The sequence below is a fragment of the Fonsecaea nubica genome (genome assembly GCF_001646965.1).
Source record: "Fonsecaea nubica strain CBS 269.64 chromosome Unknown Scaff31, whole genome shotgun sequence".
NCBI classification, from domain to species: Eukaryota; Fungi; Ascomycota; class Eurotiomycetes; order Chaetothyriales; family Herpotrichiellaceae; genus Fonsecaea; species Fonsecaea nubica.
In genome coordinates this window covers 1-24,870 of record NW_019173704.1, presented here as the reverse complement: position 1 = coordinate 24,870, position 24,870 = coordinate 1, and the positions used below count along the sequence as shown (strand labels likewise).

General features: G+C 42.2%; 3 protein-coding genes across 3 annotated transcripts; 1 reads left to right on the top strand and 2 right to left on the bottom strand.

The window, feature by feature from the left end:
- Positions 1-6,332: 6,332 nt before the first annotated feature.
- AYO20_05341 (hypothetical protein) lies at positions 6,333-8,348 on the bottom strand (the record flags this gene model as incomplete). The annotated part of the gene is made up of 1 exon (XM_022643635.1): positions 6,333-8,348. One exon carries the CDS (start codon positions 8,346-8,348, stop codon positions 6,333-6,335), a length of 2,016 nt encoding a protein of 671 aa, XP_022500302.1.
- A 1,065-nt stretch (positions 8,349-9,413) lies between these two features.
- Positions 9,414-11,324, bottom strand: AYO20_05340 (hypothetical protein; the record flags this gene model as incomplete). The annotated part of the gene is made up of 7 exons (XM_022643634.1): positions 9,414-9,785; positions 9,884-10,051; positions 10,111-10,279; positions 10,364-10,699; positions 10,746-10,784; positions 10,843-11,188; positions 11,249-11,324. The coding sequence occupies 7 exons, from the start codon at positions 11,322-11,324 to the stop codon at positions 9,414-9,416; spliced, it is 1,506 nt and encodes a 501-aa protein (XP_022500301.1).
- A 1,568-nt stretch (positions 11,325-12,892) lies between these two features.
- On the top strand, positions 12,893-14,699 carry AYO20_05339 (hypothetical protein; the record flags this gene model as incomplete). The annotated part of the gene is made up of 4 exons (XM_022643633.1): positions 12,893-12,921; positions 12,975-13,210; positions 13,275-13,428; positions 13,946-14,699. The coding sequence occupies 4 exons, from the start codon at positions 12,893-12,895 to the stop codon at positions 14,697-14,699; spliced, it is 1,173 nt and encodes a 390-aa protein (XP_022500300.1).
- Positions 14,700-24,870: the final 10,171 nt, after the last annotated feature.

The following is a 24,870-nucleotide window of genomic DNA, read 5'->3' as shown; positions in this document are numbered from 1 at the left end:
CATTGTTCAGAGGTTCCGAAACGAGGTCCGTTCTCCTGCCAGAGGCAGCATCCCTCCAGATAAGCCCTGCAAAGACCTCGAGCTCATCTAAGCCAGGTATAGGATGCAGGACACCTGGAGATGTCGAATTACAATCGATGTCTGAAGACCAGAGATGTTGCCCCTAGACCGGAGTCGCCTGTTCTGAGGATACCATATCTGAATGGAAGGGTTCAGTTTGGTCCGTGCAAACTGCTGCCGTGTCAAGTATTCCTTCAGACGGAAAGATAGGTGCAGCTCCTACATCTCGCTCACAGCCTGCTGTGTGAGGCGTCGTGTTATCTATGTTGGGTGTGGCCAAAGCCACTGATGCAGAATTTAAACGACTCAGACGATGTGTTGGATTTCGTTTCCGACGTTCTCGATCTCCATGGAACCGTACGCGGTATCTTTTGTGTATTGGAGGACAAGAGGCTTCGAAACAGCTCAGTAACGTAATATGTGCAGGTACGAATCGGGGCTCACTCACCTTTATCATAGTTCTGTAAGACAAGGGAGACATCCTTGAGCCTGCCGCTGCGCGCGAGAGTACTCGACCACTTTAACTGCTTCTTAGGGGGCCCAGAACTGGGAGAGCTTGACGCCATGCCTACGCTAGATCAAGGGGAGATGATATGTACTTGGGAAGATGCGGAACAAGCTGGCGGTGATGAAGATTTTAAGCACGATACTAGAATCAAGCACTGAACAAAGTTCAGTGCCTCGGTAGATTCAAAGCCATACTTCGATAACCTTATTTCTGATTTCCCTTGGCGCGGGGAATATATTGAATCCGATGACGCGCGCGACGCGGTGATTGACGCGTTGTCGGCAGTTGCCGAACATCATGCCCCCATCTGGGACATTCAACATCAGACATTTATCATATCATGCCTCGACAACCACATTCTCATCCATGGAGTGCCGACTCTACATTGCCCAAAGTCATTGTCTTCCTCCATCCTGGCTATCCTAAACCGGCACAAACTTTGTTAACTCTTCCGGCATACGATGATGCTGATACTCTGGACCATCAAGTTGCTCGCACAGCATGTGGACTAGTAGCATGTAACAGATATGATGGCTTTTTATCGCTGGATTCGGCAGGCCAGGAGAGGGTTGACTTGGCGCAGGAACAACTTGAGTTCCGTGAGGATGGCTACTTTTTCCACGTCCCTGGTTAGCCTGTTTCACTCCCAAAAGCGCTCCAAAAGCTAACTAGAAGTAGGAGACCCTATGTATCCTGTATATCCATCCTTCAGGCATTGGAGGCCTCCCGCAGAGCTTCCTGAATCTTGGAAAGAACCTCTTATCGAACCTGTCTCCCCATCAACCGCACACATCGCCATTTCCAAGCGCGCAGACGCAGCAATTCGTGACCAGTCTTGCAGAGTTACACAACACGTTCATGGCACCGAGTTGGCTCATATCATTCCTGATGGAGAATCAGAGTGGTATAGGGTTAGTGGACTGTTTACTCTAGAAGAGGATGAAACAACCAACTCTATTCTCTTGAAAGCCGATGTTCACAAGCTCTTTGATGCAAGGAACTTCACAATACTGCCAAGAAAGCGTGAGGATGGGAAAAGAGTTTGGGTCACTTATATGATGCGAGCGGTAAGACAACGACAAGAGCTTGTTGAACTCTACCACGATCGACAAACTCAGCCACTGTACGGTATCAAAGCGGAATACTTATTTGGCAGGTTCGCATGGACGATCCTAAACTTCCTCGACAAATTCCTCAAGTCGGGATACGACCGTTGGATAACCTATCGGGCTTCAGATCAAACGGAGGAAACCCGGAAGGTAGAAAGCTGGAAGTGCCGAGACGAAAGCTTCACGCTGCGCGGCCGTAGCCAGAGTCCAACCAAGCGGCCGAGGCAAGATGCTACGGAACAGCATCGAGATGATGAGTTTGACGAGTGCAGCCACGACAGAGGTGGTAGCTGGGAGGCTGACACGTCTGAACAATGTCGAGGGCGAAAACGGCGTAGGGAATATTCACCTTCTGAGAGCTACACTCCCTCCTGTTCAACAAACTCTAAACATTTAGCCGTCACAGCATCCCCAAACCATGAAATGAAGGAAAATCAAGAGGTTTCTACCCTCTACAGATCTACTACTCAACTATCGGACACAGCAGGCTCTACTGAACTCACGCACAGAGATGGTATTAAGCTTAATTGATTTGTCAAGCCGAAGGAAATAGCTAATCCTGTCATCCCTTGCCACAACGTTTCCGATTTACTTCGCTACTTAGCCCACTCCAAGTTCGACCTGCTTCATGCATTTTGTGTTTAAACATGTTGCCAGCAGCAAAAGACTGTCGGGCAACTCAGACAACGACATGTGTGTGTCTCCCACTATGTCAGGTTGGTCGATACACTACGGAAGCCATGAGATTTATGCTTGTCTTGTTTAATCCAATGTTACTGCTTCATCTTCTCCGCCTGGGAAACTAAAACCCGGGTGTTTCCTGTGCTGCTGAGCTTGAAGTGCTTTGGCCTTCACAAAATTGCGAGCACGTTAGGTGGACTTCCCACCCCTCCGACAAGTGTAGGGGCATGCTTGTCACAAAAAACGAATGTCGGCCTAGCTTGTGGCACTCGTCACTTAGTTCTTCGAGGTTGAAACACTCCCCTGATTCCCGAATTAGTCGACTCCGGACACTCATTTTCAGAGAACTCCCTCACCTATAGGCATTCCCCAGCCGGACAGCATGACCTGATGTAGGTAGAGTATCTCCAGTCTACCCTTCTCTATCCTTCTTCTACCCCTTAAAGTTAACTATCTCCGTTAGGTATTTTTATTTTATTATAGCTATTTATATAGTATTTCTCTTCCTCTATCTAACGTAGGTCTCCTTATCTCTATAGCTAGTCGCGTTATTAAGATATTAAAGTCTAAAAATACCCTATCTCGAGGCGTTAGAGAGTATACTACTAAGTATTATCTACACTAAATACTAAAGTAGCTAAGTATAGCTAGCGTAGTAATTTACCTATTAGTTTATTTATAGTATAATAATTCACTTAACTAATATAAGAGTAATAAGTAGTTAAGGGGGGGGGGGGGGGGAAGGGAGGAAAGAGAGAGAGAAGGTAATAAGATAAGAAGGAGGACTAAGGTTAATTTATAAAGCCTAATTATTCTATCCTCTAGAGGACGCTTTAGCTAAATCTTCCGGACTATTATCTCGTAGTCTAAGAGATTAGACTCGCTTTAAAAGAGGTCTATCCCCTAGGGGACGCTTCTAGTTCTAGAGATATTTTATCAGGAATGCCTTATTAGAGATAGGCAGTACTTAGCGATAGATCGATTCCGTAGTAATAAGTATCCCTTTACGTATAGTAGTGACAAGACTCTAAGTATGAGAAAAGGATAACGTACATGATAAGCGAGTGAAATAGACAAGCGAGTGAAACACCCTACTAGATTTTCGCACCCTCCAACTTTGAACATGTTTTTCTCCATAACGCATCATGTCAATAGTTAGTAACGAACGTCAAATAAAGCTTGCTCTTTAAGCTATCGAACGAGACCAATCGCTTAGTGCACGGGCCGCGGCAAAGATCTATAATTACAGTTACGTTACCTTATCTCGTCGACTTAAGGGCACTTAGTCTCGAGGCGATAGCATACCTAACTTACGAAACCTAACTTCCCTAGAAGAGAGGACTATTATCTAATATATACTCGACCTCGATGCGCGATCCTACCCTCCCCGACTCGCTAGTGTAGAAGAAATAGCTAACCGACTACTAGCGGAGCGAAATGCGCCGCCTATCGGGAAGCGGTAGGCGTCAAACTTTATTAAACGACAACTAGAGCTCCGGACGCGTTTTCTTCGTCGGTATGACTATAGGAGAGCCCAGTATGAAGATCCCGACGCGATTCGCGCGTAGTTTTCGCTTGTAAAGAATACAATCGCTAAGTATAGCGTAGCGGACGCAGATATCTACAACTTTGACAAGACCGGGTTTATAATGGGCATTATCACTATAGAGACCGTCGTCACGAATACTAAAAGGCGTTTATATACGAAGCTAGTCTAGCTAGGTAATCGGGAATAGGTGATAGTGATTTAGGGTATTAATGCGTAGGGCTAGATAGTCCCGCCGTATATCATCGTTTTAGGTAAATTTCATCTCTCGACTTAGTACTAAAACAGTACCCTCCTAAGGGATTAGGTTATCGCTACGTCTTTAAATAGCTAGACTACGAATAAGAGAGGTCTAGAATGGATTTAGTACTTCGATTAGTATACTAAGCCCCGGAAAATAGGTTAGTATCGTCTCCTCGTCCTTAATAGCTATAAAAGTTACTACTTCACGGATTTTAAGCTCTACTACAAGGATAACGACATTATCACGCTTTATATACCGACTTATTTATCTCACATCCTTTAGCCTCTAGATATAGGTTATTTTAGCCCGTTAAAACGCGCGTATAGTGGTCAAATTAAGAAGAGAGTCCGCGCCGGTACGACCTATATTAGTAAGGAGGACTTCTTTCCCGCCTTTCTAGCCGTATTCTAGTAAGTAATGACAATCGCTAATATCTAGGTAGGGTTTAGAGGGGCCGGACTACTACCCTTCGACCCGGAAAGTATAATTACACGTCTTAATGTGAAGTTACGGACACTAACACCCGATATAGAGGCTTAAGCCGAGACCTAGGTATAGATCTTAAAAACCCCTAATAACCCTACTAAAGCCGGCTTACAGTCTACCTTTATTAAGAATCGAGTCTCTCATCATTAAGGAAGCTCTCCGACACCGATTCTAGAGGCGATCGACTAGTTTATAAAGGGGGCGACGGGAATCATACACTATCTCGCACTTTTAAAGTCTAAGGTTAATACCCTTCGACAGGAGAATGCACTACTAAGTCGACGTCGGCGGGCTAAAAAGAAATAACTCCGCGAAGGAGGGAGTATAACTCTACATCAAGGACAGCTTCTAGAGTCCTAGAGTCGCATTACGGTGGTAATTAAGTAGGAAACGTCGGGTGATAGTGGTTAACGGACGAGGTCTAAAACGCGTGCGCGGCGGTGTAGTGTCTACTACAACGTCGGATATAACTCTAGAATATATTAAGTAGTTATCTCTTCATCTAAAGAAGAGGATTCTAAGTAGTTGTAAACAATAGAATGTATTATAGTACTGTACAGCCATGAAATGTCTAGGTGGTCCGGTTGAGGTGTTTCACTCGCTTATCTGTTTCACTCGCTTATCATGTACGTTACTTCTCGGGTACGAGAAGCATACTTTTCTCCTCCGGTAAGTATAGAGCCTAAAGTAGTTTAGGCCTGTCTAGCTTAGGTTAGTTCCGAGCTATTCAACCCCTTTTCCTCAAGGCCGCGTAGGAGGGTGCTTCCCCCCTCTAAGTAGCGTGCTCCTCTCGTACGGCTTCTCGCTCTATTTGTGATATATTTAAGTTAATAAACTAGCTTTTAATTTATAATTTATGATAACTAATACTAAGAATAGATCCTATCCTCTAGAGGACGCTTTTAATCGTAGTAAGTAAGCTATAACTAACGGGGGGGTTCCCTCCTATACGGTTATTTCGGGGAAATTTCTAGCCCTAACCTAATATCCCTAGGCCGTTTTTTCCCTATAGTATTAGGCGTTCTCGATGGGGCCTCGTAAGTGTCCCGGCATCAAGATAGCGTATTAGGAGATATACCTCACGATAGCGAGGCTAGTCTATCTCTTCGATATGAAGCCCGAGCGTCCGGAAGAGATGGCGAAGAACTTTGAGCTTCTGGATCATTTCAGTGAGTTTTCAGAAAAGGACTCTTGTATACGCGAAGTAAACTGACAGAGTGCCAGATGTCAAGAAGTCGGGGCCGACGCTGTCGTTCACCCTGCGTCCAGGGAGGACACTCTGAGTCGAGAGCAGTCATTCAACTTTCTCGAGATGTTATTGTGAGATTGGTCGTGGCGGAGACGAGACGCACGACGTGGTTGAACATTGAAACGAGTCCGGACCTGGTGCTCTTGTTAGGATTGAAGTGAACGCCCGACCACTTGACATACTATGAAAAGGTTACAGTACAACCACTCCAGGAAAGTCTAGAGTGCGAATCCACGATTTCGTCGATGGTTGAGGAGGTGGTTATGATGGGATCAAGTGTCGATGATTGTGGCCCGAATCAACAACGGTCACAGGGCGGATTTTACGTCTGTGGCTTCAAGTTGAATAGCTGGAATCGACCTTCTTTGGACTCTAAGTCTCATCTATACAGGACAGTAGCTGACGGCTCAATGCTACCCAGTTTTCTTTGCTGCCCGTGTCAACCACTATTAGAGCAGCTCTACCCTCAGATCCTTTCGGATGTCACCAGCCCTCCAGTCTCCGATGACCCGCAACCAATCCTCGTATCCTTTCGCCCACATGCTTCCTCGTGCCAATTTCTCCAGGGCTTCCGGCCCAGAAGCCGCCAGCTTGTAGAGGTCGCCCTCGGCGTTGAAGTAGCTGGGGGGGCATTTGGACATGGCTATGAAAGCCGGCGCTCCGGCGACAATCTGTGCGGTCCAGGCATCCTCTGCTTCGACGGTGGGCTCGATGGTGAAGGCGAACCGGTTGCCAGGCCTCGGGCCGTTCCCGTCTTCCTTTTCCACGCCTTTGGCGACCTCGGTAATGATGAAGGCAATATGCTGCGCCAACTCGTCGACCATGGCGGTCTGGTTCGGGGTGGCCCCGGTCTGCGTGAGGCCCAGCCAGAACAGGTTGGGGAAGCCGTTGGATTGGACTCCGTGCAGAGTTGCGATGCCCTTGTCCCATTTATCGTCGAGTAATTGGCCGCCCGGGCCGATCACTTGCAGATGCAAACGTGCTCCGGGGCTGTTACCCAGGGGAACTTCATAACCCGTACTGAAGACGAGGATGTCCACGGGATATTCGCGTCCGTCAAACACGATGCTGTTCTCCGTGAGGCCGTCCACCCCTCGGCCGTCGGTATGGACGAGTGTTACGTTGGGAGCATTAAAACTCTGCAGATACTCGTCGTGGAAACACGGCCGCTTGCACCAGCCGGGGTACCAAGCTTTCAATTTCTCCGCGGTCGCCCTGTCCTCGACGATGTCGTCGACCCGGGCGCGGATCTTCTCCTGCCTGGCTAGATCGAGCTCGTTAAGCGTGGCCAGGTACGACGGGGCGTCGTCGGGCGACAGAGGCGCATTTGGACCCCCTACCAACCCACTGTAGGACGGGAACTTCGTCCACTCGTCGTCGACCATGTCGATCTTCGGCCGGGGGATAGTGTTGGCGGTGAAGGTGCTGAAGTTCGTCCGTCGCTGCTTCTGCCACCCAGGCCTGCCGTGAATCTCGCGCGTCCACCAGTCCGCATCGGTCTCGCGTTGACCTCTGACATCCACCGCCGAGGGCGTCCGTTGAAACACATAGAGGTGTTTCGCCCACTTTGCGAGTTCGGGGACCAGTTGGATGGCAGTGGCGCCGGTGCCGATGATCCCAACAGCCTTGTCGGCCAAGTTGGCCATCGCTGGTTGCTCTTCGCAGCCTCCCGTGTAGGCCCAGTCCCAGCGGGACGTGTGGAAGCTGTGTCCCTTGAAGCTGCCCAGTCCGCGAAGTTTGGGGATTTTCGGCCAGTTCAACGTTCCACCAGCGAGGATCACGAACCGAGATGACACGGAGATCTTGTTACCTTCATGTCCTCGGCGTGTGGACTCCAGTCTAGTGACCCAGTCATTGTTCGAGCTGTCCCAGGTGATGTCAACGGCTTTGACCTGGAAGAGGGTTTTGTCCCTGAGATTGAAGTGGTCGGCGATGTTTTCCGCATGCTGTCTCAATTCGGGCCCGTAAGAGTATTTGTGCTTGGGCATGTACCCCAGCTCTTCCAGAAGGGGGATATAGATGTAACTTTCCACGTCACACATCAGCCCAGGGTAGCGGTTGTAATACCACGTCCCACCATAACCGCCGGCAGCATCAATTAGACGGATATCGTTCACATTAATGCCGGCTTGGATCAGTCTCGCAGCCGCCAGCAACCCGCCGTAGCCGGCACCCACGACCAAAATCTCACAACGTGATCCGTCTGTAAGTGAGTTGGCTCCTGGGTCCATGGCATCTTCATCTATCCAGATGTCTCTAAAGTACGTTTGGTACTGTGATGTTGAGTACGGGATAAACTGGTTCAACCCATCCTTTCGGAACCGTTTAGCACTTTCTCGGCTGTACTTGTCAAGGATAGGGACGGCGCCGGGGACGATGCCGTTTAATTCCTTCTTCGTCTCGAGCTCCAATTCCGTCTTGATATCTTCTGGCAGGGCGCCAACTGGTTGTAAGACATCTGCCATCCTTGTGAGTAACGGAAGGGGGTCGATTCAGAAGGGCAACTCTGCAGCAGAACAGATTCCCTCGGCTATCAAATTTATACCGGCGAGGACGAAATGTACACCTTAAGAGTATCACCAAGGGATGTGTCAGGCGGCTGGTAGTCAGCCATTTGCGTAGATCGGAGCCACACACTCCGCACCCCTGGACTTCGATGGGTACTTGTCCAGGCGACACATCTGGGGTTGTTTCATCGTTATCGCTGAGAGGGTCGTAGCATCCATAGAAATGATTTGCTCTGTTGTTCCACAATTAACAAGGTCAAGGGGTGATGGGGGTATGTATATGAATGGGTCTGAAGCAGCTGGAGAGATAAGTTGGTCGTCTGGCAAGAACTTTGACCGTCCTAGAATAGAAGCCTCTATTCATTCCCTAGCGACTAATTAGCTGCACCTCTCGGGCCTTCTGCAAGGAGAAGTTTGAAAGCCTTAAAGTCACCTTGGAGGCTTGGACGCAGCTCTCTCCTAGTCATGAAAGCCGCGATCGATGTCAGCAAAAGCATACACACCAAGTGCCCCGTCAATACCTAGGTGTCGTCACAGAATACTGACTCGCACTGCTCTTGGTAAAGATGCCATTCCCTGGAGTGCCCATGACTCGGGATTTCCTGACTCTGAAACAACACCCCGCAATCTGGAAGCCTATACAGAGCCTAGACGAGGTCGCGAGGTACTAGCGAGGGAGCATTGCAGGGTATTGATCGCACAGTACCACTCTTTGGGTATCCGCACGAGATACCTTTGAATCCTTCTGCACAGATGCCACCGATTAGTTAAGAACTTGGCCTTCTTTTCACGTGTGCGTTGATGCCGAGCATTTACGGTGCACAGTCTATCCGAGGTGAGTGTGGTACACGTATAGTTCGGGGGAATCGCTGCCGACTGCGTTGGCATGTATAAATCGTAGACGGGCAATGTCTTATCTTGCCACTACCTAGAAACTCTGCTGTCCCTAGAGCCAAGCGTATAATCGTACATCTTGAGTGGTATCCCTCTCCCAAGCCCTCCAGGCCCCTTGAAGTCACAGCCTTAGGCCGGGTTTTTCTCAAAGTCTCCTCCCTCGTGCTTCTGGTCGACGACTTGCTCGATGTTCTCGACGTAGACAGACATTTCGGCGCCTTCCGAATGCTTTCCCGCTTCTTCCAGGGTTTCAGCAACTGTTTCACCGAACAGAGCTTCGATTTCCTCAAGCGTCTTCAACCTCGTTTCCGGGCAGAGGTAGTAGAATAGAACAATGCCAATGCAGTCCGCTATGAAGAAGATTAAGAAGTATTTCCAGCTTATAGACTGCAGCGCCAAGGGGGTCACTTGGACGAGCATAATGACAATGGCGTTGAAGGTGCCATAGAAAGATGCGACGCCAAAGGAGCGGATGCTTGTAGGCAGGATCTCAGGGGTGTACTGTTGGAGGGGTAACACCGGTCAGCACAACTCATAAAGGTCCGGGTGGAACCCGACAATACTCGAGAGAAGAATATCGAAGAGCGCTGGATACGTACCGTCGGTACAAATGTGTTGATGGGGCCAGAGTAGCCGCACGAAAAGAGATATATGGAGACGGCCACACCGACGCCTAGACCGAAATTTGTGTTCCCAGAGGCTTCGTACCGTGCCCATAGGATAACAAGTACGAGAGATGCAGGTATCATGAACCCATACGCCACGTACTGGTTCCACCGTTAGCCAATGCTCAGGACGGCTCATAACAGTGCAAAGAGGTTCTTACGATAAGTTTCCTTCTTCCGATTCTGTCACAGAAGCACATAGCTAGACCTGCCGAGGTAGTAGCAATAGTGCCATACACACCAGTCAAGACCAAGGACAGCACAGTTGAAAAGCCCATGGTCTGGTAGACAATCACTTGGTAATTTTGAATTGGGATGACTCCGGTCAGTCTGATGAGGTCAGTCGGCTTCCAAGGCAATCTTCTCGGCTGTTCCAAATGTAGCAATCGCAGAAAGAAGAAGAGCAAGACTCACTGTGAGAAGAGAGCAATCCCTATCACCATGATAATCCTTTTGCGGTACGATTTTCGTGTTAGAATCGTCCTCACTCCAGCCTTTTGGGACTTTTCTAGCTCAATCTGAGCCTTGATCTGGTGATATTCCCGTAGGTAGAAACTCTCGTCGTGCAAGCCACCATGCATCCGCTTCAGAACGGCCAATGCTTCGTCGTATCGGCCTTTGAGAGCAAGCCATCGCGGAGAAAATGGCATCCAGAAAGAACCAACAATCATCATTATGGCCGGTACAATCTGTAGACCCAGCAGTAATCTCCATGACACATCGGAATTGATGAAATAAAATCCCAGGCCACTACCCATGATTAGCCTTGTAAAAGTCGTGCCATTCCGTGACTTACATCCATTCCGTTAACATATATGCTGCGTTGACGTTGAACCTACGTGCGGATTAGCTTTTCAACCCGAATATATGAGCCAGTAAGGACTCCAACATACCCGTATAATCCACCGATGAAGCCTCTGATCTCAGGAGGACTAATCTCGCTCGCATAGACGGGGCAGATGGAAAAAACAATGCCACAGGCGATGCCACCGATGGCACGGCCGGCGCAGAACACGGCGAAGCTTTTTGCACCGGTTTGTAAGGAACTTCCAAGGATTGCGATGACACAGGAAAGCTGGATTGTTCGCAGGCGTCCAATCTTGTCAGCGAGATACCAGTTCAAGACGCATCCGAGGAATGAGCCGGCGTAGTACGCGGAGCTAAAAGCCCCGATTTTGGTTGCGTCCAGGTCAAAATACTTGAGGAAGCGCGAGTAGCCCAGGATCGACGTGGTAATTCCTACAGTAGATGATCAGTTACCATACACGACTTGGAGATGCGATGGACACTTAAACTCACCGGAGTCGTACCCATAAAAAATCGACCCAAAGGTGACATACCCGAGACAGAGGAATTGATATTTGTTGATCGCCATTGTAGGGGAGAATGACCGCGATTCGGATATCAGGCAGAGAAATTTGAAGTTGTAGCTCGGAGTCAGACAAGCGAAGGCAACCCATCCCATGTATTAAACATATGCAATATATGGGGTCCCCGCGTACCCCGGCCTTGGGGACTGCAAGTGTACCCTAGCTGTGTCAGCAGTGGTGGTGTGTCATCGCTCAGTGACACGCCGGCCCAGTACGTGTACTTGGGCCACAACCCACCAGAAAAACTTCCCGGATCTCTCGTCCAGACCCAGGCAGTACACATTTCCTATCAATTCGAGCTTGTCTTGCTTTGGGCAAGTTCTTAAATATGATCCGTGTATATCTTTTGCAATGTATTGTATACGCATGTGGTACCGATTTTAGGGGTTCTTTTGCCCTCAAAAACGGGTAGCCTTGCGGTTCAGGACATTGTATTCGTCACGGGAGGAGCTCGTGGCTTAGGCAATGCTCTTGCTGTATCTTTTGCCAATCAGTGAGGTAAAGAGATCGTTCTTGTCGGTTTCCAGGATGATGAAGCCATGAGCGAAGGAAAGGGTGTGGGAAGTTTTGGGGTCGAGGTAAGAGGACAAAACCGCTGGTTAGTTGCAGACACATCTTTTCCTGATGCTTAGTGCCTAATTTCCAGAGTGTGGTAAACGAAGTCGTGAAAAAAATTGGGTTCAATGCGTACGCCGTGTAAGTGTTCAAGACCAGTCTTTGTCCTCGTAAAGCTGATTCAAGTCGTCTGCGAAGCAACTCTGCAGTTATTGTCGGATCGTCATCCCATGGTTAGGATATACCCCTTGACAAAATGGCAAAAAGAAGCAAATATGAACACGACGGAAGTAATGCCTTGTATGAAATCAGCTACGAAAGGATCAAGCAGGAATCCGTCGAAATGTAAAAGGATTCGATTCATTGCCATGAGGATCTCAACATCTCAATCGCGGGCTCTGTGTCGACGAATTGGATACAACCCAGAAGAGAATGGCGATATGATCATGATGCATTCTAATTTTGGTTCCGTCTTTACCACTGATCACGACGATCCCCGTTAGGTACAAGACAAGACATCGGTCTTACAAAAAGCATCGTCGAGATGATTTTTCTGCGATCAACAGATTGTTTCTTTATGGTGGCGCTCGTTGCACAAGTTCACCGTTTGGTTATAGGAGTAAAGCTGGCTCGTGACCATGTAACAACGAGTCTGGGCCCACGAAAAGTAGATAGGCCCTTGTAAATATACTGTGCTGCCATGAGTGAAAGAAGTGGACGTTAAATATCAGAGTTGGTTGTGGGGATAAGGCGAGAAGCGACCAGACGTGCATGTGTCGGACCCTAGCCGAGGTCAACCCCGTGGGCACAAATCTGCCAAACGGAGGGCACCTCGGGAAACTTCACAACTGAGCATACTCCATATTCCTCCCTCTCGCCTCGGTATAAAGAACCTATAAACACTACCATCATTATTTTAGATCAGGGCACTGGTATTGGTCCGTGTTCTGTAACCCAACTCAATCGACGCGTCAAGCGTAAAATGTCAGCGCTGCTCACCGGGCATCGAGGTACAGAAATGGCCTCAACAGGGGTGAAAGACCAGAGGTATCTGTGGACATGCTCGTTGAAGGGCTGGAATGGACACTAAGACGTCCCAGGCGAATCAGAAATCGTCTTGCACAAAGAACGACCAGAGAGCGGAAAGCCGCATATATTCAAGAGCTGGAGAAACAAGTTGCATCCTATCAACGGGACAATGCAAACTTGCACGTACAGGACTTGATGAAAGAAGTGGCCGAACTCCGGAGAGCACTGCAGAAAGCGCGAAGCAAACTTCTCAGCATTGCTACGACGGCGAATTCGTCGGCTGAATCGTTGGCACCGCATCTCCTTCGTAAGGGTTGGTTTCATCAGAAGGTAGTGTAATGGTCAATGTTGAGAGCTGATACTGGGCACAGGCGCGAAGCAAGATCAGAACACGCTTCAACCTTCGACTGGAAATCCGGAGGGTATTATCGAGGACAAAGACGACTTTTCAGATCGCGAACAGTCCGAAACGTCCGAGGGAGTGTGCTTGACCACAGCACCACACGAAAATAGAGCAGACTCCGAGTCTGTTTGCTGCGACCAGACAAGAGCTACTGCCCAAAACAACGACGCCCTACCACAGTCTGTTTCCCCCTCGCTCAGACACCAGACGACACAGTCAAACTGTACAACGATACAATGTCAGCGCGACGGGGTTCCAGAAGCGTTGGAGTCATCGTCATTTGATTTCTCGGAAGAAATAGCGAATATTCCTTTCCCGAACACATCGGATACTCTAAACACATTAGATGCAGAGATGATAGGTACGGCTACAGTCAGCGATGAGACCTGGAGTGCTTACGATACCACCTGCTTCGATAACAACTTCAGGCCAATTACCCCGATGACAATGATGAGTGGGAAAGACACAGGAATCTCAGCTCCCACTTCTGTGTTTTCAGCACACTTGGATTGCATAATCAACATACTCAGAAGAGGGGGAATTGCACGCCAGCATACGCGGTATATGTCTCTCAATTTTGCTGTCCTGGCCCAAGTTTCCCTCCTGAGCCAGTGGTACTGACGAGGATGAATAAAACAGGGCCCCGCAACTGATCGACGCCATGATAGACGGATTTTTTGAGGAATGCTGCCCCAACATGAAGAACTGGCTTGAGATCACAGATTCCTACACAACAATCCGATGGGTGCTGTGGTGGCAAGTCACACGCACAGCCGAAGCTGCGGCCGATATTCCCGCCACGAACACGCCCACGCCTGTCCAGATTGCGCTCCCATACCTCTCTGCCATTGACTGGATTCCATTTCCAAGTATACGCAACACTTTAATACTGTCGGACGGATATGATGTCGACCAAGTCTTCCGAAACATGCACAAGTCATTTGTGCTGCAGAAAGAATTTCCCGTTCGAGATGGGTCTGCTGACCGGTCATATAAAAGCGTGACCGGACTCGTTCAGACTGCGCTACGAGCCACCCTCGATCCATCCGATTCAGCAGGCCATGGACTGGCGCACGATTTGTGGAGCGAAGGACCGCTGAAACGGACAAAAGCAGCAACGAGCGCCTATTGCCAGCAACTGATAAATTTTGGCCGATGGGTGCTGAAACTGGATCCTGGTTTCTTTGTGAAATACCCCGGCCTTTATGATTCGTCTATAGTGGCAGATGGACCTTGTCTGGAGCTCGTCAATGCACCAGATGTGCCGCCGCCGAAGCCTCTCAACATGAACGCAGTAAATACTTACGCTAGTCTACTGCTGAAGGACCAGAATTACCACACGTATGGCATGGACTTGAGGATCCAGCATACGCCAGCGCAAAGAAGGAGGTAAGGAAAGGGAGATATGTTTGTCAGATTGTACATTGTCTTCGACGTCTGAGATCTAAATCGAGTTTCCTCCTATGTAGTTACACTATTTCCCCGGTCAATTGAAGTACCGCTACATATCGTCGGCCTCGACGTCGAGGTATCAGGGTGATCGTTCCTGATCTTTAGGTACTCTTTCGTAGTACTAACAACTCCTCCGCAGAACATACTACCTTCGATATATCGCCTAGCGTCGACGGCCTCTCTTGTTTCCGCCCATCCAGAGAGCTCTTGAAGCGCGTCTACACGGGAAGGACTGGCACACGGCGTTCACGCTGATGGTCTAAACATCTGGATTAGGTTCTCGCGTGTTGATTATCGTCCCGTCTATCCTGCTCCCTTGCAATCGATAGTGCCAGAGTCTATTCACCGCCTTAGTTCGAGGATAGTTCGTCAGAGAGCCGCCTTTTATCACCCAATAGATTTAGGCTTGAGAGCATTTTGCTCGAACATTTTAGTCGTTAAAAAAGTGTCTAAGATGGACTTCAAAAAGTCCATGTTAAATGAAGGGAAAGGGGAATCTGCGATTCCTTGGTAGGCGCATTAGCCCGCGCCTGATGATCACATGACACGGCGGTTAGAAGCTGTGACTAGTAGGGATGCCAAGGACATATAATGACCGTCACGCTAGTCTTCGGCCGAAGGCCTTCGGACTAGCGCCGGTATGGCCCTGTAAATTACTCGAAGGTATATAGTCAGACGGTCCCCAGGACCTAGTAGAATTCACCATGTTCCTCCATTAAGTCACAAAGCCACGGACGCGTCCGCGGGGAAAGTCGATGCGGCCACTCCAGCTTCAATTGTGCCAGTCGAATGAACACGACAACGCAATGTTGGACGGAGACTATTTCTCTCTTGTGTATCGGCGTGTTGTCGTAGCATACTGAACTAGGGCGAGGCTCTTAGCCAGAGGTATCAACTCGTACGGCGGTGGGCATAGTGGTAGGGGTAACGACTCTCGCTCAATAACAATAACAACAATATAGAAGGTCCTAATCAGATAGGTTCCATAACTAGATAGATAACTTGATTACTCTCTACCGTATCTTACGGTGTGTATATATTCTTCTTAAGGAAAAAGAAAAGGAAAACTCAGACCTAATGCCCGTATCCCCACTAACTAATGATCAAGAGTGCCTACCTATACATTGTACAGGCTAATTCCACCAATCACGTTCCGGCTTGCCTTTCTCCCCCATTACAATACATGACTGATTCTGAATTGCGCTTTTCTTCTGGTGAGGATAGCTAAAGATTGTGTAAACCCGCTGCTAGCTGGATGGCTGAAGGAATAGATAGATGAGGTAAGGGAACGAAATAGTAAAGGTTATACTATGTATTCCGCCCTCTCCTCTATCCTTCCTCTACCCCTTAAGGTTAACGGCTTCCGCTAGATATTTTTATTTTATTATAACGTACATGATAATCGAGTGAAATAGATAAGCGAGTGAAACACCCTAACTCTATTCTAGTCTAGCTAGGTAACCCATCTATATATAAAATAGGTCTTAGTATAAGGGGTTAGGTTATCTATCTATAGGTGATACGTCTACTAATAAAAACTCTTAGTCATCCCCTATTACTTTCGCGTCTAGTTATAAGAGTAAAGAATTTCACTATATTACCCTAGTGTCAGAGCTACTTCCTATATAGTCTAACTAGGTTAGACTTCCTCAGTTATAGTTCCTTTATTGCATAAGCTAGGCCAAGAGTACGTAAGGTATAAGTAGTCGAGTGACTTCAGAATAGTATAGTGAAGTAGATATTATAAGTTAGCTACGAGAGAGTGTAACTATAAAAGGGTAATAAGCGTAGCTATATACTTATAAGATATATCCTGAATAGGTAACTAGAAGTAGTATATCGATAGGTTAATATAGTCTATACTAATATATCGATATATCGTCTCTTTCCTCTTTAGGTAGTTACGTACTATACGTAACCTAGCCTTATTCCTTTTATTAGGCTACCGCACTTAGTAGACCTACCTCTAGGCGCCCTACACTCTAGATTATATAAAGGCCGTCTCTAATACTATCCCCTCTCTATCCTATTCGTTATCCTTAACGTACTTAAGGTAGGCCGCGCCTACCCTCTATTATCTCTCGTTTCTCTCTTTCCTCTATTCCTATAGCTAACTATATAGCCCTTCTATATAGTTAAACCTTATCGTTCTACGAAACCTATAAAAACTTAAAGTAAACGTTATATCGAACTCGCTAACTCTATTTCTACTAATCCTAAGAATATCGCGATAGTAGCCTATACTAAGTATATTAACTACGGAGTTATCTATTACTACGACCGCGAATAGTCGTCTTCTTATACCGAATATCTCCGAAAATAACGAAAGTATAATAGTACTTTCTCGATAGAAGAATTCTAAAAAGTAGGGGAATAAAAGAAATAATTAGTTACGAAGTCGCGAGCGAAGCGAAAGGAAATTACTCGCCTACGGAGGCTTCTTACCGAGGCTAAAGAAGAAGACGTTTCCGTATAAGATAACCTTATTTATCTAGAAGAGGTATTAAGTTAAATATTACGTCGTAAGATATAAGCCTTAGGTATCTTTAATAGGTTATTAGATTCTAAGGAGGTAGCTCTAGTCTCTCCTAACTTTATCTAGTTTAGAGCTCTAAACGTTAAGTAGGTTAATTAGGAAGCTATATTATCTAGTAAAACTACTTAAAGTATTACTCTTAAGCTTCCTCTAGAACTTCCTTTAATAGGTAAGCTTCTAGTTCCTAACTATTCTCTAACTTATTATATCTTAACTACTTAATTAGGTACTAGAGAGTACTACGCCTAATACGTCTTCTAAGTACTTTCTTTACGTTATACTCTTCTATTATAACTTCTTTATTTAATAGTAGCGATTAGACTAGTTTAGCGTCCTTTAGTACTAGTTTAAGTAATAAGATATAGAATATATTATAAATCCTTATATCTTTAGGGAGTTCTAGTTAATAGTTAACCTTTCCTACTCTATCTTTAACTTTAAATAGTCCTAGCTTAACGTAATCTAGCTGCGCGCTTAGTTACTTTATTTTAATATTTTTTCGTAAAAGGTAGATAGGGTCCCCCTCCTCTAGAGGCGGTCTCTCGACCCTTTTCCTATTTACGTATTTTACTATTCTTTCTACGAGGAATTCTAGATTCTTTCGTAATCTATCGTGAATTTCCTTTATTATTTTAGCTTTTATTAGCGCTCTTAAGTTTAAGCTTTCTTAGATATTATCTTCTAGCCTTAGGTAGAACCTATAGTTAACGTAGAATAGACTTAGTTCTATTACTAACTTATAGTTATTAAAGTAGAATTATATAATTAGTAGTATCGTAACCTAATTTATTTATTCGTAGTCTATATAACGTACATGATAAGCGAGTGAAATAGACAAGCGAGTGAAACACCCTACTAGATTTTCGCACCCTCCAACTTTGAACATGTTTTTCTCCATAACGCATCATGTCAATAGTTAGTAACGAACGTTAAATAAAGCTTACTCTTTAAGCTATTGAACGAGACTAATCGCTTAGTGTACGGGCCGCGGCAAAGATCTATAATTATAGTTACGTTACCTTATCTCGTCAACTTAAGGGCACTTAGTCTCGAGGCGATAGCATACCTAACTTACGAAACCTAACTTCCCTAGAAGAGAGGACTATTATCCGATATATACTTAACCTCGATGCGCGATCCTACCCTCCCCGACTCGCTAGTATAGAAGAAATAGCTAACCGACTACTAGCGGAGCGAAATGCGCCGTCTATCGGGAAGCGGTAGGCGTCAAACTTTGTTAAACGATAACTAGAGCTCCGGACGCGTTTTCTTCGTCGGTATGACTATAGGAGAGCCTAGTACGAAGATCCCGACGCGATTCGCGCGTAGTTTTCGCTTATAAAGAATATAATCGCTAAGTATAGCGTAGCGGACGCGGATATCTATAACTTTAACGAGACCGGGTTTATAATAGGTATTATCACTATAGGGACCGTCGTCACGAATACCGAAAGGCATTTATATGCGAAGCTAGTCTAGCTAGGCAATCGGGAATAGATAATAGTAATTTAGGGTGTTAATACGTAGGGCTAGATAGTCCCGCCGTATATCATCGTTTCGGGTAAATTTCATCTCTCGACCTAGTACTAAAATAGTACCCTCCTAAGGGATTAGGTTATCGCTACGTCTTTAAATGGCTAGACTACGAATAAGAGAGGTCTAGAATGGATTTAGCACTTCGATTAGTACACTAAGCCCCGGAAAATAGGTCGGTATCGTCTCCTCGTCCTTAATAGCTATAAAAGTCATCACTCTACGGATTTTAAGCTCTACTATAAGGATAACGACATTATTACGCTTTATATACCGGCTCATTCATCTTACATCCTTTAGCCTCTAGATATAGGTTATTTTAGCCCGTTAAAACGCGCGTATAGTGGTTAAATCGAGAAGAGAGTCCGCGCCGGTACAACCTATATTAGTAAGGAGGACTTCTTTCCCGCCTTTCTAGCCGTATTCTAGTAAGCAATAATAATCGCTAATATCTAGGTAGGGTTTAGAGGGGCCGGACTACTACCCTTCGACCCGGAAAGTATAATTATACGTCTTAATGTAAAGTTACGGATACTAATACCTAATATAGAGGCTTAAGCCGAGACCTAGGTATAGATCTTAAAAACCCCTAATAACCCTACTAAAGCCGGCTTATAGTCTACCTTTATTAAGAATCGAGTCTCTTATCATTAAGGAAGCTCTCCGATACCGATTCTAGAGGCGATCGACTAGTTTATAAAGGAGGCGACGGGAATCATACACTATCTCGCACTTTTAAAGTCTAAGGTTAATACCCTTCGATAGGAGAATGCACTACTAAGCCGACGTTAGCGGGCTAAAAAGAAATAACTCCGCGAAGGAGGGAGTATAACTCTACATTAAGGATAGCTTCTAGAGTCCTAGAGTTACATTATAGTGGTGATTAAGTAGGAAACGTCGGGTGATAGTAGTTAACGGACGAGGTCTAAAACGCGTACGCGGCGGTGTAGTATCTACTACAACGTCGGATATAACTCCAGAATATATCAAGTAGTTATCTCTTCATCTAAAGAAGAGGATTCTAAGTAGTTATAAATAATAGAATGTATTGTAGTACTGTACAGCTATGAAATGTCTAGGTGGTCCGGTTGAGGTGTTTCACTCGCTTATCTGTTTCACTCGCTTATCATATACATTATATCTATAGATATTATTCTAATATCTAGTTTATTCTTTCCGTTTAATTGTCTATTTACGGGTAGAATAATATAGATAGTTTATACTTCGTTAATAGTAGTCTTATTAGTTCTTTCTAGAACTTTAATATAAAGAGCTTATCTCTATCTATAATAATTTCTTTTAGTATACTATAATTTACGAATATAGTCTTTAGGAATTTATATATAAAGTCTTCTATTATTAAGCTTTCTAAATAGAGTCTAAAGTAAGAGAACTTTATAAGTTTATTATATATTACTAAGATACTATTATATATTATACTTATAAGAGGCTCTTTTAACTTTAATAGCTTTATAATAAAATCTATTATAATAGATATTTATATATCTTCTAGTCCTTATAATAGTTATAATAGTCTATATAGCTTATATCTATTATACTTATCTTATATATATACTTCGTAGTTCTATATAAATTCTTAAATATCTTTTCTTATACCTTTCTATAGTTTATAATATTAGGTAATTAACTTAATTATTTTATCTATTTCTAGATATTCTATAAGTAGGTTATTATAGTACTTTTCTATAACTATCTTTCTATTTTTATTTAGTTTCTAAAGTCGTTCTAGCTCTATTATATCTTTTATCTAGATTCTTATATTATATCTATTATCTATATTATATAATAGCCCTTCTACTATATAAGTAGGTTATATATATATAAGATACTCTCCTTCTTATTATAGAAGTAACGTAGGTATTAGTCTAATATCTACTATATAGTCTAGTCTTTAGCTTAAGGTATCTACTCTACCGTTCTCCCTTCCCTTTATATAGTAAATCTAGAAATTATAAGTAGTAAGTATCTCTACTTACCTTATCTATCTTCTATTAAGAATCTTAGTTATATTCTAATATAGTAGATTCTTATAGTCTAAGTATATCTTAACTAGGTATTTTAGTCCTTTAAGGTATACTCTCTAGTATTTTAGCGCTTTAATAATAACGAGTAGTTCTTTATCGTATATATTATAGTTTAGTTCTAGCGTCGTTATCTTCCTTAAGAAGTAGACTACTAGTCTTATTTTTTAATCTTACCTTATCTAAGTAAGAACTATAGCGATCGTACTATCTAATATATCTATTTTAAGGAGTATTTAGAGGTCTAGATTAAAGATTATAAGGATTAGAGCCTCTATAAACGCCTTCTTAAGTTCTTATATTACTTTCTAAGTACTTTCTATTAAAGTAAAGGTCGCGACTCCTTTCTTTATTAGGTTTATTAGTAGTACTACGATTCGCGAGTGGTTCCTTTAACGTTACTAGTTCTAGCTATTCTAATACGCTTTTAACCTTTTCTATATCTATTTATAGTCCGCTTTATAAGACTATATAACTAAGAAACTTTATACTTAGTTTATAGAACTAATACTTTTCTAACTTAACTAGTAGTTAGTACTCCTTTAGTACTTCTAGTACTTTAATAATATATTCTATATATAACTTATAATCCTTTAAGTAGATTAGAATATTATCTAGATATATAACGTAGAAGATATTTAAGTATTTCTATAAGATATTATTAATTAGTATTTAGAATATCGCTAGTACGTTAGTAAGCCTAAACGGTATTACGTTATATTTATATAGACTATATTATATCCTAAAAGTAGTTTTCTACTCTTTACCTCCTTTTATACGTATATAATAGTATACGTCTCTTATATCGATCGTTATAAAGTATCTCGCTTCTTTAAGTCTATCCTAAAGCTTATTAATCTATAGTAATAGATATATATTCTTAACGGTAATATCGTTTAACTTCCGATAGTCTATATATAATTAGAGTTCCTTTCCGTCCTTTTTAGGAATAAATAGGATTAGATAGTCTACTTCTAATTCTAAGGGTCTAATATAGTCTTTTACTAAGTTATTCTTAAGATATTTATATAAAGTCTTTTACTCTATCTTAGATAGTAAGTATAGTAGTCTAAACGTAGGTTTCTTCCCTTTCTAGAGTTATATTTTATAATCCTATAGTTTATATTTAGATAGTATCTTAAGTCCTACCTTCTTTTTAAAGACTTCCTTAAGTTCTTCATACTCTAGTAGGTATATAGATACTTTAACTAGTATTTTTATAGATCGTACCTAAACTTCCTTCTTTACGAAGAGTTATACTATTATTATCTCTTAATCTTAAGGTCTTTCTATATAGTTATAGTTATTAAACCGTATCTAGACCTTTACTTAGTTAATAATAGAGTTATACTTTTTTAACTATAGTATTTTAAGTATAATATTATATTTCGTCTTTATAACGTTAAGAGTAATTTCTTTATAGTATTTATTAATTAATAATAGAACTCTTCTTAGTTTATATATAACGTTAGATAGTATCTTTCTAGTAAATCCTAATAGCTTATAAAGCGTAGCTTTTTCTTTCTTCTATTTCTTTAGTTTATTAACTATCTAATAGTTAACAATATTACTAGTATATCCTAAGTTAAGGAGGATATATACTTCTTAATTTCTAAGAGTTCTATATAGAATAATTAAATATAAGTAAGTTACTATAGCTATTCTATATAGTTTCTTTAGTTAATTATTTACGCTTTTCTTATAAGCTCTCTTTCGCTTATATCTAGTTAGAGCTTTCTTCCTTTAGGTAGTCTACTTTCTAGACCGTCCTTAATCTAGTTTTTTAGCTAATATAGGTAATCTATCTTCCTATCTCGTAGGTTAGATATCTTATAGTCTTAATCTCTATAACGTTTAACTAATATTTAGTATACTTCTTTAGCTTCTTTAATAGATATATCTAGTACTTCTAGTTATAAGTAATCTAGGTACTATTTATAATAATAGAGTATATTCCTTATTAAGTATCTTATTATCTAGTTATAGGCGAAGTTACCTCTTATTAGTACTCTATCTAGTATCTTATCTATATATAGTATAGGAATATCTCTTTCTCTATAGATATAGTATACTTTAAAGACTCTATTATCGTTCTATTCTAGTATTCTAGCTTGTTTATATCGTTCTCTAAGAACTCGCTATTCTTCTAGAACTCTTAGTATAAGTCCTACTATTTCCTAAAGTATCTCTTCTCGTTAGTCTAGAGTTTCTCTTACTTTAAGGTTACACTATCTTTATATAACTCTAATTATTTCTTCGTATAATTATTCTAATATAATAAGTGTAGTTAGTTACTTATCGCTCTACTTAGGTTAAATTAGTCTACTATATTAATTACTGATTCTAGTTAACTATCCTTAATTTTATATATATATTAAGTCTTTAGGTCTCTACTCTAATATAAGTAAATATAGTCTTTACTCTCCTAGTTTTAAGAGTATTCTAAGTTATAATATAGGATAATTAAAAAGATCCTTTCTTAATCCTTTAGTTCTTCTATTAGTTTATAAGTTATATAATAATATTAGAATATAGTTCCCTTAGGATAAGTTAGGTCTATATACTCCTTATCGCTCTAGTATTTAGTCTTTAAATAGATTTAATTTAGTATAATAGCGAGAATCGTAGCTCTCTAATAATCTATTAAATTCCCGATAAGTACTATATTTACTTTAGGTTTCGTTTCTAACCTTTTTACTTACTTATACTTATAGTATTCTATTTAATTTACTTATTTCTTAGAAGACTTATAGTCCCTAGTATAGTACCTTAATTTTCTATAGTTATAGTAGATCCCTTAATTCTTTAGTCCTAAGGATCCTTTACTCTACCTTAAGTCTTTATTCTAGATTAATTCTTATTTCTTCTAGACTTAATTAAGGTCTATTAGTATTAGACCGTAGTATAGCTACCTCTATTTCTTAATATTAGATTTTTACCCTTTTACTATAAATCTCTAGTAGTAGCTATTATACTATTTATACTCTTAATAGTTATTATTAACTTAAATAGCTTTATTAATCTAATTCTTAATTCTAGTATCTCTAAACTTTCTTAATTCTTACTTAATTACTAACTTAAGGCCTTCGTAAAAGATAGAAATTAATACTCTCTCTCCCTAGCTAAGTTCTATATTTAACAATTGAAACTTAGTAGTGTAGTCTTAAACGAAGCTTATTTATCGTAGATTTATTATTTATCGTTTAGCTTCCTATTTCTTATCCTTTACTCTAAATACTTTTCTTACTTACTCTTTAAACCCTTAAAAGCTATTAAAGAGTACGTTAATTTTATCTTCCTAGTTCTCTTTATTATTCTCTATATAGTCTTTAATAAATAGTCTTAGCTACGCCTTAACTACTACTTTAAAGTAACTTCTTATAAATAGTATCTTTTTTATATCGTCTAAGAAGTCTTCTAGGTTTATTAAGATATATATATTTATATAGTAAATAAATAAAGTAAGTCTTTTCTAGACTCTATTAAAAATTCTAGGTAAGTTTCTAACTTTACTCTTACTTAGTACCTCTACCGTACTTACTAATAGCGATAATACTATAGATAGAGTTAGTCTTAGTATAGCTTAAGTTAAGGTACTTAATCCGGCTATTATATTACTTAATAATAGGCGTAAGACTTATTATATACGGAGTTCGTCTATAGAGAAAGTAAGTCGTACTTATTTTCCGTAACTACTTATAGAGGTTATATCTTATACTAGTTAGTAGTAGCTAAAGTATTAGAGCTACTTCCTATTTAGTCTAACTAAGTTAGACTTTCTTAGTTATAGTTTCTATTATTATATAAGCTAGGTTAAGAATATATAAGGTATAAGTAGTTAAGTGACTTTAGAATAGTATAGTAAAGTAGATATTATAAGTTAGCTACGAGAGAGTATAACTATAAAAGAGTAATAAGCGTAGCTATATACTTATAAGGTATATCTTAAATAGGTAACTAGAAATAGTATATTAATATATTAATATAGTCTATACTAATAT